We start from the raw sequence: 16,751 nt of genomic DNA, 5'->3' as shown, positions 1-16,751 counted from the left end.
GGTATAAAACGAAAAACCTTCAAAAAATTTTATTAGCTAAGAAAAACATGGGACAGTAACGGTATGTTCAGACATGATCTGCAGTCACTCAATGTATATGTGGTATTTTTTTATTTGGGGTCAAATCTCATTAAAGGGTCACTTCCGGTATAAAACGAAATACCTTTAAAATGCATCTTCTTCCATAGATTCTGTAGGACAGTGACGCCACTTGCACACATGCATTGTTATTGCCCAGTGTCTATGGGGTGTACACGGATTTGGGGTCAAAGGTCATTAAGGGGTCACTTCCGGTATAAAACGAAAAACCTTCAAAATTTTTTATTTGCTAAGAAAAACATAGGACAGTAACGTTATGTTCACACATGATTTGTGGTTACCCAATTCATATGTGGTATTTTTTTATTTGGGGTCAAATATCATTAAGGGGTCACTTCCGGTCTGAGACGAAAAACCTTCAAAATGCGTCTTCTGCCACAAGTAACATGGCAAAGTGATGCCACGTGCACACATGCATTGACATTAGCCAATGTCTATGGGCGTTTTCATATATTTTGGGGTCAAAGGTCAATAAGCGGTCACAACACGGCTGTGTTCGTGGTCTTAGACCACAGCTAAGTCTAGTTCTTCCTGTTATAGTGATACGCTCCCATTTAGGCCTACTCATCTAGCGGGGACCCACGCGAAGCGCGGGTATCCCGCTAGTGTATCATAATAACATTATTACATAACAATTTCCTATCTTTTGGATTGTCTGCTGTGGTTTATCATTGAGGTGGGCTTGTCCAGCTGGAAGTGTAATTGACCAAAGAGGGTAATTATCAGTAATTGGGCCTGGATTTATCTCCTTTTTCATAGCAAAAGCCAACTATAGATGTTGTTGAATTATTATGCTAATTATAGTTTATTTGTGAGCAGAATTCAACAGTTAGTATGTTTGGGACTATTTGATACAGACTAGTCAACTGCAGTATTTTGCAAAGACCTACCGCACTGGCTGACCACATTGCATAAAAAGATCTAGGTCATGCCTGCATCACGCGATGTTACGCAGCTTATCTGGTGAATGAGATGGCGATGTGATGATAACAGGATTCAATTAGCACCAAATTGGGCAATGCTAAGGGCTCATATTGAAATACCCTACCACGTTTTCACACAGAAAGAAGGCAGGATTCCCCTCGCTAAGCGCGCGCCTCAGGAAAAGCTCGGTCATAAAACGGATGGATTATATGCATCAGTGATACACCCTGCCCAGGATTTTAACAAAAAGAAGGCTAGCACAGGAAAGCTGCAGGATGGCGCACACCTTCCGTGTAAGGAATTTCAATATGAGCCCTAAGGGTCTTTTACAAAATACTGTATGAAAGCAAGTCATGGAATATAAACTTTTTACATGTCTTATTGCATGATATAATTCATGGTTTTTTTAATTGGGGCACTGGTTTAGCTTTCATTAAATTCAGTATTCAATTGTCTTGAAAATTAATATACATGTAGTAGCAAAATTATACACATGCTGATAGTAAATAGAATTTCAACCTTTCAAATAATATTTACAAAACAGGTAGCATCAAAAGGAAAAGGTGGCTGGCCAAAGGGAAAGAAACGCAAGCGTCTGAAAGATGTGAATGCACCGAGGGCGCCATTGACTGGATATATGCGATTCCTGAATGACAGACGAGATAAAGCAAGACAAGATAATCCCAATTTGACGTTTGCGGAGATCATACGCATGCTGGGTGCTGAATGGAGTAAACAATCACAGAGTGAGAAACAGGTATGTCATAAACATGTGAATCAGACTCAGCAGGAGATTGTGTAAGTGTGTGTGTCTGTTTTGTGTGTGTGGGGGGGGGTGTTTGTAAATGCCTCCAAACGAGGACCTACATATGGATACACATCATACAACAAGGACACACCTCCAAACGAGGAGATCCTCGGTTTGTTACTACGACCAGGATGACGCAAATGATGCAAATATGCATTTAAGATAGCATATAAGATAGGTCCCCCATAGGTGGTATAGGACGGGTCACAGTTGGATAGTAAGTTGTCTGGTGGGTCTGTGTGAGGTCCACGGTGCATCGATTAAAAACAGGTGTGTAAGTCCCCGGTTAGATCCTCCTTAAGTCGAGGTCCTCGTTTGAAGGTATTTACAAATATGTGTGTGGAGGGGGTGTATGCATATATGTAATCAGTGGACATTTACTTTTTATCACATCTCTAAGCATGTACTATAATCAAATGCAGTAAACCTTTGAGGAGCGCGTATTGTAAGTATTGGTCCAAGAGATAGCAAGAATTTCTTTGACAAAAATGACCAGGTGTCTTGTTATGATAGTTGGATAGAACATCCCATGGGACATCTGAAAAGTGTTGTCTTGAGTGTCGTGAGCGGTGGAGCGTGACATCAGAGGTCAATGACCTCAAATTTGACCCGTTTTCCTGTATAATTCGTTTTATGCATGCCATTTATTAACAAAAGCCTTGATTTCCACATTTTTGGTGTCTAATGAAAGATATTAAAATTATCTATCAAACAAAACCAATATCAATGAGATTTAACAATGTTTTGACCCTAATTTTGAGCCAAAAACGTCAAAATTTAGCATTTTTACCCATTTTTTGCAAATTGACCCGACATAAAACCTGTAATTTCCTGAAAAATGTTAGTGTATTACTTAAACATTCTTACTCAAAAACTGACCCAATATGTTCACAAAAAGATGACCAAAAACAATGTGCGTCGGTAAAGTCGTTTTTGGGCAAGGACATTTAAAGTGCAATGACCTCTAAATTTACTAAATTTACTATGTGAGAGGTTTTCTGCATATATCACACGATCCACTACTTCGATTTGCATGTCTTTGGTATCTACTGAGAGATATTTTCAAGACCTAACCAATGACATTTATATTGCTGACATTTGACAAAATTTGCTGTTAATTTAAGGTCAAAAAGCTCAAATTGTAACACTTTTTTTCCAGTTTTATACAAATTGGCCAAACATGCAACTTGTAATTTACACAATACTCTTATACTTATACATACTATTCTTACTCCAAAACTGACCCAATATGATCACAAACAGATTTTAAAAACTAGGTATATATGTAGTCATTTTTGACCAAGTGCATCGACCTCTAAATTAACACAATTCCCTATCTACTTGATGTAAGAGGTTTCCTGTCGGTATTACTTGCGCCTTTGGATTTGCCCCCTTTTGGAACAAAACTCTTCATATACCACAATACATACTATTCTTATCAGGTCATGCTTTGCTATTAACTCCATGGTTTAGTTCTTAAAACAAATAAATATTTCCATGTAAGAATAAGAGAATGTAGTCATTGCTTACACAAAAGTGTCATTAAGTTTCTTTCCTGTGTCTTAACTCCTCACTCAGTATTGAAATCCTCATCTGAATCTGAATCTGAATCTGTGGAATCACCTTCCTCGTCTGTCTCCTCTTCCTCATCGGTATCTAAATCGCTCTCATCTATAACCAACTTATCTGGACAGCTTGATCCAATGAACCATTTTATGGATAATTGGTTACCACCACTCAACTTCCACCCATTATTTTGGGGCTCAATGTCAATAGGAGTTGCCATTGTTGCATTTCTCCAGGTCATTGCAACGTAATTGACTCTAGCAATCTTTTGCTGTAAAACAGCTTTGCATGGTGGCAAGCAAGATGCATCTGATGACTTGATGCTTTTCATGGGGTTATTTAAGTCTTTTGGTGCGTACAACTTGCTATAAATGGCATATCGGGCATCATCTATGTTATGCAATTTAACCTGTCCGTACATAGCGCACACAAATCGCTCCAAAGTGTCAGCAACATCTTGTGCTACATCGGGAGCGCCTCCCAGCTGACTGAATGCCAGTAAATATTTATCATGCTTTCTCATTGTGTCAAATGGCCTAAGCTTGCCCTTGCGAATAAATGCTGCAGTGTAGTCACAACCTGTAAAGGCATGAAAGGCGGGTAGGGCGTCACAAATCTTCGCTCCAAGTTTCTTTGTCAAAGAACTGATGTCAATCGAACGCCTTGTGTTAGATGAAGCAGTACCAACATCCATCCAAATTGAAGCATTCAATTTAGGCTCGTGATGAAGCAGAAGTACAAACACGTCTGTGTCACTTGACCTGACAACAATCTTTGGTGCCACTGCCTCAATCTCAGAAATGTATCTAGCATGAAATAGGATACGTGTATCAGCCTCTTGGTGGTCACAACCTAATGCCTGTACGAGAGTCCTTGTCATTTTTCCACCAATAACTTCATACGCATAACAAACCTTTTCAAGAGCTAGCAAGACTGTATGCCCTCCAAGGACAGATGCATATTCATCAGATTGCCATTCGTTAGCCAGGAAACGTAGGAATGTGGTCTTAAATGAAGCAGAAAGCAAACACCGATGAAAATCTGATGGCCGTTTTTGTCCCGCTCCGGTGATCTTGAACACTCCTTTATAGTCCCCACGAGTAGCTCGTTCTAGATCCTTAATACTTGGTGAGATGTCATACCTGTCACACACAATGTGAATTGTATCTGCGAAGGAGCAAGCCTGTTCCAACACTACTTTAGCGACTCCGCCAAATGATTGAGGAAGAGGTGGCAATGTCCGAAAGAAGAACATTGCATCCAGAATGCCAAAATCAGCTTTGTCAGGACCTTTGCTGCTTGAGTCCGACTCTTTAAATTTCTCCTCCAGTTTTCTGAGAGCTGACTTGCCAGTTTTGTTCATTGTGCCATCATAATGACAAAGAGACAGTGGCACATCCAGAAGTGGATATGTCAGAATCTTCTGCAAGTCTATTTTTTGCTTCGTAGCTACATACAATAAGCGACCAAAAAGGTCCCTTGTACATCGCACTTCCTTCATCTTCTGGTTCTTTGTTTTCAATTTCATCTGCACTGCGTCATGAGTGAAATTTGTTGCCTTCCTTCTCTTAATGGGCTTCTCAAAGCATTCTGCATTATCTTTGGAGACAGTTAAAAACTCCCCGCACCATCTAGCTCCTACTTCTTCAAAGTTAAGAAGATCACTTGTAACTTCATCTGAGGCCGCACGACCCGTCGAAACACAAAATAGCTTGTCTCCATTTGACTCTGATGTGAAAGGATTCATTGTAGACTCAAAGCCTTGCTGAATCTTGGATAGATCCGCATTGTCACGTTTGACACGAGAGGGTTTCAACTCTTGAGTTTCATCTCCGGAACGTCTGAGGCCTCCTAATTCCAAAAGGTGACTAACAATTGCCGACCGGATTGGACGTGTGATCATCCATCTTTGTATCGCAGACTCACTGTTAGTAAAAGCAGTAATGCCAGTAAATCTCGAAGCAGCGTCTTTGTTTACAGTTTGCTCCAGTGTTAGATCAACAGGGCTTCGTGCGAAATTCTTAGACGTGCGCCGAATAGAGAGTGCCCCCTCTTCTAGCATGCTACGAAAGGGCTCCTTTGCGTTGAGCAGATTAAGATGGTATAGTACCATCCACCGGGAGTAGTTTGGGCGATTGGATGCAAAGAAGACGGAGCGCATTCTCCCAAGGGCATATGTAAATAGTTTCACATCATTTGTTTTGCAGGCTCGCACAAACAATCGGTAAAGCCGAACGAGGTCTATGTAGTGCATCCAATACCTAGCAGTGGCACCATGGGCTCCACGTCTGGTTTTAGCCGAGAATTCTTCATAATTACCCATCAGTGTGAGGAAGGGAGCTGATCTTTCCATCTTTTCAAGATCTTGCTGGTCCGGATTGATGTGTAATTCATTTAACATGTCTAACATATCTGCTGATACTGGTCCGCTTTCCTTCATAAATTGCCGGAAATGAAGAATCTGTACGGCAGCTGCAAGGAGAGAGTGTATGCGTTTACAACGATTGAAGTGCTTTCCTGAAAGAAACCCATTTAATGAGCCTTGTGCTAGCACATCAGAGTCACTTAGAATTTGTGGTCCACCGGACGCGTCCAGAAAGTACCCTAAGCATGCGAAATAAGTCATCAGTATGTGAAATGGTCCGAAGCAAATGAAAAGGTTGTCAAACCTGGGAGCTTCTGTGCACTGGATCTGCAAAGCTGGTTTGGCAATAGCCAAATCATAATGGACTATAATGCCTTCTTGATGACATTCAGCAGCAACTTGTTGTGACCGTTTCATAGTCTCTCTGACAACATCCAGTCTGGTGGGCGGTAATTGTATGTTCTCCATATACTGAATTGTCTGCCTCGGCAAGCTATCAACTGTAACTAACGAATTCCACCCTAGCCACATTGGGGAATCAGTATGAAGTGCAACAGACATCATCCAAAGATTATCACGTCGTGTCATCTGAAGCACGTTTGTGGTTGGCTCATTGTCATATGTGGAGTATGCAAACGTTTTCATTGCTGGCTTTCCTCTAAATGGCTCTATATCCCTCTGCTCTGGTATAAATTTCCTTCTTTTAGCCGGTCTTTCTCTGCCACTAGCATCTGATGTGTCAGCACTTCTCTTACTACCTGCACCAGAAGGTTCAACTGGATTTGCCTGCTCACATCTTTCCACAATACCATCATCATCATCTCTAAGCTTTGGAACATTTTGGTAGCATATTCCGAAGGTATCATGCAGTGTGTTCTTTCCTGAAAGTGTCTCTGTCATTTCATCAAAGTTATCCCATGCTACTGCTGTGGACAACCCATCTTCCTTTTGGATACCATCAGGAGTAATGTTGCCTTTTTCAGATATGTCTATAGCAAGATCAGTTTCATATTCCTCAGCTAAATGGTAGCTAATGGAGTGTCGAGTCCAAAGTGGTTTAGAAGCTCTAAAAGCTTCCTGCTCCCAGTCAAACTCTTGATTCCAAGTCCCATACTGACGTGTTTTGATGGTTTTATTTCCCCTCTTGTGACTATAAATATTACATCATCGGCTGACGATTGAATATATCGCTTGGTTGAAGGTGATAATGTGTTATACTTGTTTACGTACAATGTCTTAAAGAATGTATGTAGTAATGGCGGCGTTTCTGCTTCTCCTGCATAAATGCTGTCTAGTGTTAATGGAGAAGGCAGCTTTGTAGCCGATTCTTTGAGCTTCAAGATTTCTGATCTTAACTGGAGTGCAGCTTCAACAACATGATAGTCGCCAGATAATGATGCCTGCTTTACTTTTTCAAATGCTGTTTCCTTTTCCATTCCAATTCTATACATAACTATTCCACCCTTGGTTGATTCCTTTTCAAAGGATAACTGAGATTCAAAACGTCGCTTTATAATGTCAGCAAATCGTCTTGCACTATTGTATGGAAGGTTTTCTTCTGTATTGTCTGAAGGGCTAATACTTTTGAAATATCGCTGATAGCGACTATGGATAGAAGTTAGCAATTCAGGCTGGTTATTCTCTATCACAGAAGAACTAACATAGCTGTAGATGTAATTTAAAGCCATATTGGAGGTTTCTGACTCAGATGAATAATCTTGTGCATTTTTTGCTTTTCTTGCTTTGTTGAAGTATTCTCGTTTACAGTCATTATGGTATTTAACTTCTTTGGAATGGAATCCTATATCAGTTATCTTAGATAGCATTATGCCATCATGCAAATTTTTGGCTGCCTCTTTGACATTTGATTCAGGTGCATCATACTCACAATGTGAAAGAGGAATTTCCTTTCCACCTTTTTTCCTCCTTTTTTTCTCGCAAAATATGCATACATCACGCAAAACCCCTGAACTTGAGGCAACGTGATGTTTGACATCTGATCGTAGGATTGAACGCCTAGGGGACCTTTTCTGTTTTACTTTATATGTAACAACTGGTCAAAGCCTTATGGAAGGGACAAGTCTGATAAGAGCGTTTGTAACAGGAAAAACCTAATGAACTGCAAGAAAATCGTCAACATCTCCACAATGAATGTGAGAACCATCCGAGAGAACAGATGTAGAGAAGAGCTAGTGTCAAACTTGATTGAATACAACATCGACATCCTGGGGATCCAGGAGCATCGCATAGTACATAAAGAACCAGTCAAATATGAAGACATCCTGGGACAGACTCTTATCACAACATCAGCTACCAGGAATAGAGCAGGTGCAGCTACAGGGGGAGTAGGAATAGTGCTAAGTGCAAATGCAAAGGCTTCACTGGCTGGTGTGGTACCACATACAGAAAGAATATTGGTTGCTAACTTCCAAGGAAACCCTGCAACTACTGTTATTGTTACCTATTGTCCCACCAATGTGGAAGACGAAGACAAAGTAGAAGATCACTATGACAACTTGAGGAGAACTATAGATTCCATCCCTCAAGCATAATGTCTTGATGGTTATAGGAGATTTCAATGGCAGAATTGGAACAGAGGATGCAAAGTTCACCTACCATGACATGACTAATAGGAATGGGAAGTTCTTGGTTGATCTGGCAATTGAAAAGAACCTGATTTGTGCTAACACTTATTTTAGGAAGAGGAAAGGAAAGCTGTGGACTTTCTGCAGCCCAGCAGGAAGCAAGTACCAACTGGATTATATCCTTCTTCGTAAAAAGTGGAGAAACAGCCTACTAAATGCAGAAGCATACAATACCTTCTCAAGTGTAGGATCAGATCATAGAATTGTGACATCAAAGATCAGACTCAGCCTGAGAAAGACCAAGACCCTGTCTAGAGGGAAGAACCATGACTGGAAAACACTCTGCTCAGACTCCAAGCTTCAGGAGCTATATACTGTTGAAGTACACAACAGGTTTCAACCCTTGGAAGAAGTGGAGGAAACAGCTACTGAGAGGTATGAAAGATTCTTAAAAGCCAACAGGGAAGCAGCAGAAAAGGTGATACCAGTTAAAAAGAAGAATAGGAAGGTGCGGCTTTCAAGTGATATCAGAGTGACGAGAGCAAGAGATGACATCAGAGAAACCTATGATGCGTACCAGTTGGATGCAACTGAGGAAAACAGACACAGATATAAGGAGGCCAAGGCAAACTTAGAGGAAGCATATAACACTGCTACGGAAGAAGATCTAAGTAAAAGGCTAAGAGAAGTTGAGGAAGCGCATGACAACTGCAAGCATGGACAAAGCTGGAAGCTAATTAATGAAATAACTGGATGGAAAGCATCAATGAAAGGTCAGCTGAAGGGAGACACACAGAATGAAAGGATTAACAACTGGTTCACCCACTTTAAAGATCTTCTAGGTAGCCCTCCAGAAATAGATGGAGAAGATGAGGATATTGTACCAGTGGCCAAGGATCTCAACATCAATGTGGCATCATTTAGTCAGGAGGAATATGCAAAGGCAAAGTCTGCACTAGTAGAAGGGAAGAGTTGTGGAGAGGATGGCATTCCACCAGAGGTACTTAAAAGATGTGATCTGGATGGCATAGTGTTGGACTTTTGCAACAATGCACTGATTAAAGGAAGCAAGCCTGACCAGTGGTCTATCCTCAACATAGTACCAATTCCTAAGTCAGGAGATCTTAGTCAAGCAGGAAACTATCGAGGGATAAGCTTAAGCTCAGTTGTAGCCAAGATATTCAACAAAATGATTCTCAATAGGATCAGGCCTGAAGTAGACAAAGTGCTTAGGATCAACCAGAATGGTTTCAGGGTAGGCCGAACAACAGTAAGCCACATACTGGCCCTAAGGAGGATCATTGAAGGAGTGAAGGCCAACACCCTGCCTGCAATAATAACTTTCATAGACTTCAGGAAAGCCTTTGATACCATTCATAGAGGAAAGATGCTGCAAATTCTCAAAGCCTATGGAATCCCTAATCAACTTGTGGAAGGTATAGCAAGAATGTATGAAGATACCAAGGTAAAAGTAGTTTCTCCAGATGGAGAAACTGATCTGTTTGATATACTTGCTGGTGTACTGCAAGGAGACACCCTTGCCCCATACCTCTTTGTGGTGGTTTTGGACTACGCATTGAGGGAGGCAGTCGAAGGCAGAGAAGAGCAGCTTGGATTCCAGCTGGAAAAGAGAAGAAGCAGACGAATAGGACCTGAAGTTCTAACAGATTTAGACTTTGCAGACGACATAGCCCTACTTTCAGAGGAAATCCACCAAGCACAAGAGCTACTGCAAAGGGTTGAATCATCTGTTGGAAAAGTTGGCCTCAAAATGAATGCTTCAAAAACAAAGTTCATGTCTTTCAACCATAGTCAAGAGATATCTATGCAGACAAACAATGGCACCAAACTAGATGAGGTGAGCGACTTCAAGTATCTGGGTGCATGGATGGCTAGCACGGAAAAAGACGTAAAAACACGCAAAGCAGCTGCATGGAGAGCATGTAACAGCCTCAACAAAATCTGGAGGTCAACTCTCCCAAGGAAATTCAAGACTCGTTTATTTTCTGCTACCGTCGAATCTGTACTAACCTATGGATGTGAAGCATGGACCATGTCTCCCAAATTATGTAAAGAGCTTGATGGTTGCTACACAAGAATGCTTAGAGCAGTTTACAACGTCAATTGGAAGCAGCACATCACAAACAAAGAGCTGTATGGGGACCTACCAAAACTTTCACAGAAGATCAGAGAGAGGAGGACACGTTCGCTGGGCATGCATACAGAAGCAAAAATGAGCCTGTAGCCAAGCTGATCCATTGGACACCAAAACATGGAAACAGAAAACCTGGCCGACCCCCTCTAACATACGTGGATGTATTGAAACAGGACACTGGACTGGATGTTATGGATTTGGGAACGGCCATGCAGGACAGAAGGGTTTGGCGTGCTGTTGTAGTTCGAGGACACCACTCATCTTAAGCAAGTAAGCAAGTAAGCAACAACTGGTACTGCTGTAAATTTCTTATAACATTTATAATGATAGCCATAATCATCTGATACATTATCAGGAAAATTTGAGCACACTGTAAAATACTTATTGTCTTTGGCACTGGGTGCTTTAAGTCTCTTTGCAGCAGTTTCTTTTGCCTTGTTCCAAGTTTTGACATTAAACTTTTTAACACGCTCTAAAGTTTCATCGTCATTAGTATGAAGGATGCACCTTGGATTTGCCATTCTGATGAGCCCTGTTAACAAGATAAGTGGAAATAGATTAGGGCAAAGGTGTAAGTGAAATTAAATTTAGAAACGTAGAACATTAGAACTAGAGTGGAATAGGAGACCAGACTGAAAAATGTGATACTTACACCATATCATAACCCTGTCACAAATATTTACCATGGTAACTACAATATTTAATTGGTAGATAAGGCCAACAAACCAACTATATAAATGACAAAACATATCTGCATTTTCTATATCTGTATACTTACGTGTCACTTGATGTAATTGGGAGGGACTTGCTACTGTTAAGTGATCACTTGAACTGTTTCTTGCTCAAAACAAGTCTTGCTTTACTCTTATATAGTAAGCTTGCAAGATTCTGTTAGGGCAAAATGCAAAGAAAAACTGTGTCTATTAATAACAGACATATTTTATAATAACAACAAACACAACTTTGATACCAAAAAATCAACAAATAAAAGATTCAACAAGGGTAACTAGTATTGATGTAACTGTTCCAGAAACAACCAACAAACAAATGAAAATTAAATATTCAATATCAAATTGAATTGGATCAACTGTTATTTTGGCCATATAGGCCTATACCTACATTTTGCATGGATAAGTTAAGGGACTTGCTACTCTACTGATCAGTTGGATCTTGCTAAAGGTAACTTGCTTCGTACTGATGGTTATGTGGCCCTGCTCTTTGATATTTCTGTTGGTGGTAAAAATAACATGCAAACATTTTAAATAGTGATTACATATCACTCTACTTTTTACAAGTTTTGTATTAAAAAGAAAACCTTTTTCAAAGTTTTCACGATTTGGTCGAAATCAAAGTCCAATCATTAATATCATCAATGTTGTTATCATTGGACAGATCTTAAATATATCTTTCATAAGTATTTCATCAAGTGATATTTGCATATATCCTCTTTGGGAATGGGGAAGATTTGTAAAAAAAATTGTCAAAACGTTAAAAATTGATGTTTTTGACCCAAATAAGGGCGAAATTTTTACAAAATCTCATCAATATAGCTATAATTAGATAGATTTAGACAATAGCTTTCATTCGGCACCAAACACATGAAAATTAAGCCAGTGGATCACGTGATTCATGCAGGAAACCTCTCACGTAGGAAATTGAGTGAATTAAGAGGTCATTGCACTTTAAACGTTCTTGCCCAAAAACGACTTTACCGACGCACATTGTTTTTGGTCATCTTGTTGTGAACATATTGGGTCAGTTTTTGAGTAAGAATGTTTAAGTAATACACTAACATTTTTCAGGAAATTACAGGTTTTATGTCGGGTCAATTTGCAAAAAATGGGTAAAAATGCTAAATTTTGACGTTTTTGGCTCAAAATTAGGGTCAAAACATTGTTAAATCTCATTGATATTGGTTTTGTTTGATAGATAATTTTAATATAAATAAAAAGAAAAAAAAAATGTGGAAATCAAGGCTTTTGTTAATAAATGGCATGCATAAAACGAATTATACAGGAAAACGGGTCAAATTTGAGGTCATTGACCTCTGATGTCACGCTCCACCGCTCACGACACTCAAGACAACACTTTTCAGATGTCCCATGGGATGTTCTATCCAACTATCATAACAAGACACCTGGTCATTTTTGTCAAAGAAATTCTTGCTATCTCTTGGACCATATACATCACATATTTACTACGTTGGACGTGCTTGTCTCTGATTGGCTGCTGAAGCAATCTGCTGTTGCCGAATGGAAATTTTTGAATGAACTGTGCGCCATACGCGTTGATAGCGCCAAATTTGCAACATCACGGTAGTCGCGCTCGTCAAAGGTTTGCTGCATTTGACTATAACCACATTTCTCGAAGGGTCCGTCAAGTGCTCTGTAAATTATTGATTTGAGCCCTATTTCGCCCATTATTATGTTTTGATGAGTCCAAGTGTGTGAAAATATTGGATCCAAAACATAATAATAAAATTGGATGCTTTACGGCCAATATTTATTTGTCTCGCTATGAGTTTTTAAATATTGGACGAGGCGTATATTTTAGAACTCATAGCTCTACCAATAAATATGGGCTCAATCAATCCAATTTTATATCATAGTTGCTTGATAAATGATGTGTGATGTGCTTTTAATTTCATAAATTTGTATTCTCAAGTACATGCCTCTATTTTGTCAACAGAAATACTTGGACGAGGCCGATAAAGACAGAGAGCGTTATGCAAAAGAGATAGAACAGTACCAACAGACTGAAGCCTATAAGGTATTCACCAAGAAGAAACTAGAAGGCAAACGCAAGTCAGAGATGGGTGAAGATGCTGAAAATCAACTCAATGGTGCTGGGCTTGAGGTAAGATAACTAATCCTAACACAGAATTAGTAAAGGAGAACCGGAACTCCCTATACCGCCACATTCATTCGCGCCGTCAACTATGGGGAGAAAATTGGGGGTATTCGGGTCCTTGCCGACGGTGTGCGGAGACGAACGAAAACAATTCTGCGTCTCATCTGAAGCGTCTTGGTACTCGCGTGCAGGTCGCATCAAGTGCGTCTTTCCGAGGGAAACCCAATTCCCCCAATTTTTGCTCCATGCCTGTATCAAGATGGTGGTCGAGTCCTGGTTGTCTGGTTTTAATTCTGTGAACCTCAACTATAACCCTATCCCTAACCTCACATTAGCCAGAGCCAGGGTAGCGCTAGCCTCTATTCTTGGGGTCCTGCAAGGAGTCCATAGATACTTTACTACATGAGAAGCTAAATTCTGAGGGTCCAAGTGGTAAAAATTGGGGTCCCTGAACCCCCTATAACCGAAGTCTAACATAGATAAGTGCCTACCCCGGCCCGAGCTATCACATTGAACCCTACAACATATTTTACTAAGAAGCGAGGCTAACACAAGTCAGGAATTGGTGAGGATGATGAGTGGACTCATCCTACACAGTTTTCCTTGTTCAGTTGGAACTCCGAACTTCGAATGATATAAGATTACACAGTTTGCTCAAAAATGTGTCAAATCTGATAGGTACTCAGAATGGTTTCCACACAATATGAGCCCCCCCCCCCCCACACACACAAAACAAAAGATATGGGAACAGCTCAATACCCTATCTCACTTATCTACTTAATTAGTGCATCTCATCATGTTCATATTCAGCTGGTGTGTTTTAATAGTGATTTTATGACAGCATTTTTATCTTGATGTATCCAATTTGTCCCTTATAATTTGGCTGGTCCAATTTATGTGCAAAATTTTGTTATGTTATTTAAATTAATAACTGTATTATTAAATTAAATTAAATTCTTCAGTGCATCTGTGATGTGTGTGACTGTGTGGGGTGTGTTTGTGGAGGGCTGATAGTCTGTGTGTGGGTGTATGTAAGGTTGGGATGGAGATTTTGCTTCAACAAGTGCAATTAATTTCTTTGAGTAATTTTATGGTGATTTTATGTATATTTTATTTTTTATTTATTTTTAATGTAAACAATGCAAATGTAATATTTCATGTAATTTGGCCTACGGGCCACAAATTTGAAATTAATTTAATCTGAAACTGAATCTGTCCTAGTCAATGGTTCTGATATGTAAGGTGGAAAATTAACTCGGACTCTAACTTCACACTACCCATATCCTATCTCACTGAAGCCTACAATTAAAGAAGAAAGGTAACAAGATATTTATCTAGAAGAAAGAAAATGATCAACTAAATATTGGTGATGGGAAGGTACTCAATAGTAGTGGACTACTCAGACAGGAGATAAAATAAAGCTCACTCTTGCTTAAACCCTAACCTTACACTACCCATGTCCTTTTCATTTGTTCACCTTATTTCATTCAAATTAAAAATGTAACAGCAACAACAGACACAAACATTAAAGCTTGCCGTATTTATTTTATCAAGAAGAAATAAGGCTCCAAGTTACGAATGGGTGAGGATGCTAGAAGTAATCTTGCTAGTAGATAATTCTGGACAAGGAAAGCTAACCTGACCCTCACACTACCAATATCTTATCCTAATGATGTCTGTAAGGTATTTGCTGATATCAAAAAGAAATAAGAAGGTAAATCCAAGTCATAGATGGACTCAATCTTGCTAAACCAACATACATTGTATACATGGGAGGCTTGGAACTCAATGTATTGTTCATCACACAACAATTTGCTAAAAGAAGCCAAAATACACATGTGCTGAAAGTGCTTTTCTTTTCTCTCCGTATTTTGTTTCACAGTATGGCGATGAGAACAGACTTGAAGATGAGATGCCAGGATTTGACATTCCTATATTCACAGAAGAGTTCCTCAATTACAACAAAAGTGAGTACTAAACAACCAAAAGGGATACAAGAATATGTCTGAGATTTATGACATGGCTAAACCAGGGGTCTAGGGACAAGAGTTCCTTGGATGGATGCTTCTTGAAGCTGTTGATTTTGATTTACATTTTAAAGCTGCTGACTTTATTTGACAGGATGTGCTTCCTATTTGTGGATGTTTCAAAACCAAGAGAAAAAACATTCGCAAGACCTTTCCATCTAAATTGAAGGGGGAGATACTTTTGTGCTTTTAGTCTAGTGTAGTCAAGTGATGTCAGCACATATCCCTATGCTTTGAATGCAATGAGAATTCATGCATATTCATGATGGCTGATCGTTCTATCGCACATGTCAAACAAATAACACACACTCCATTTGTATGGGGGTGTATTTACGGTGTTAATTATAGGTCTACGGTTCCTATACGTTTACAGGAAAGGTGTCAAGACTGCTTTGAAGAAATATGCTGTAATAAGGCGCAGAATTGGGATAGCATTTACGTGCTCACTCTTTATTGACTGATTGGCCCTCATTAAGAAATGCTTCACCTGTTTGTCTGCATATTATTAGTCTATGGAGTATGTAAACCAGCACTTTGTGATTGTTACAGGCTTTTGCAAAGACCTTATGCATTGCTGCTGACCGATCGCTTAAAAAGAACTAGGTCACCCCTGCGTCACACAATGCTATGCAATTCAATGATCAACGAATGAGATGATGATCTGATTCAATTAGCCAATCAGAACCCTTCATATTTACGCCGTAAACTGTGCCAAATCGGGCACTGCGAAAAGTCTTTGTAAATGGGTGTAGTGATTGGAAGCTGCACCCTATGAAATGTGTGCCTACATCACTTGTTCAAGGTGAAGTTGAAAATTTCAAATCTTTTAAGAGTTTTAACTTAACCTTTCACATTTTGTCATTCTTTCCTCATCTTTTTTAAGCTCGAGAGAATGAGCTGAGACAATTGAGGAAATCAACCACCGAGTACGAGGAACAAAACGCCATCTTACAGAAGCACATAGATAACATGAAATCAGCTATAGAGAAGCTGGAAAGTGAAGCAGTGCAACAACGAAACACAAACATGGCACTCAACCAACATTTACAGTCACTTAGAGCTATGCTAACATCAAGTTTTGCCGGAGTTCCATTACCAGGTAAATTTTTATTTTTATTCATTCCATTATCCCCCCCCCCCTTGCTGAACGTAAATATTTTAGTGGGTGCTTATTTTCCCCATTGTTTAGAATCCTTAACCCTAACACCCAAAAATCTTACAAAATCTTATGATGAAAAAATCTGCGCATGAATGAATCCCAGGGTCTGCGATGACGCAATCACCCTAAGTGTTATATGCGCACGGAATTGCTGGCCGGGCAGCTACTACCGGTCCGTGATCGTGTGCTTGGCATGCGAGGGGTTTTTTTTTT

At 39.7% G+C, this 16,751-nt stretch overlaps 1 protein-coding gene across 1 annotated transcript in view; it reads left to right on the top strand.

Moving 5' to 3' along the window:
* The window catches only part of LOC140141883 (high mobility group protein 20A-like), a 30,239-nt gene that overhangs the window by 7,992 nt on the left and 5,496 nt on the right, over positions 1–16,751 (top strand). The window contains exons 5-8 of the mRNA XM_072163754.1: positions 1,568–1,780; positions 13,191–13,358; positions 15,235–15,319; positions 16,263–16,478. Coding sequence (XP_072019855.1) covers positions 1,568–1,780; positions 13,191–13,358; positions 15,235–15,319; positions 16,263–16,478 — 682 coding nt within the window. The remainder of the gene's footprint in view (positions 1–1,567; positions 1,781–13,190; positions 13,359–15,234; positions 15,320–16,262; positions 16,479–16,751) is intronic.

Source organism: Amphiura filiformis, chromosome 20, assembly GCF_039555335.1.
Source record: "Amphiura filiformis chromosome 20, Afil_fr2py, whole genome shotgun sequence".
Lineage (NCBI taxonomy): Eukaryota > Metazoa > Echinodermata > Ophiuroidea > Amphilepidida > Amphiuridae > Amphiura > Amphiura filiformis.
The sequence above is the reverse complement of the archived record's forward strand: the minus strand, read 5'-3'. Positions and strand labels throughout refer to the sequence as shown.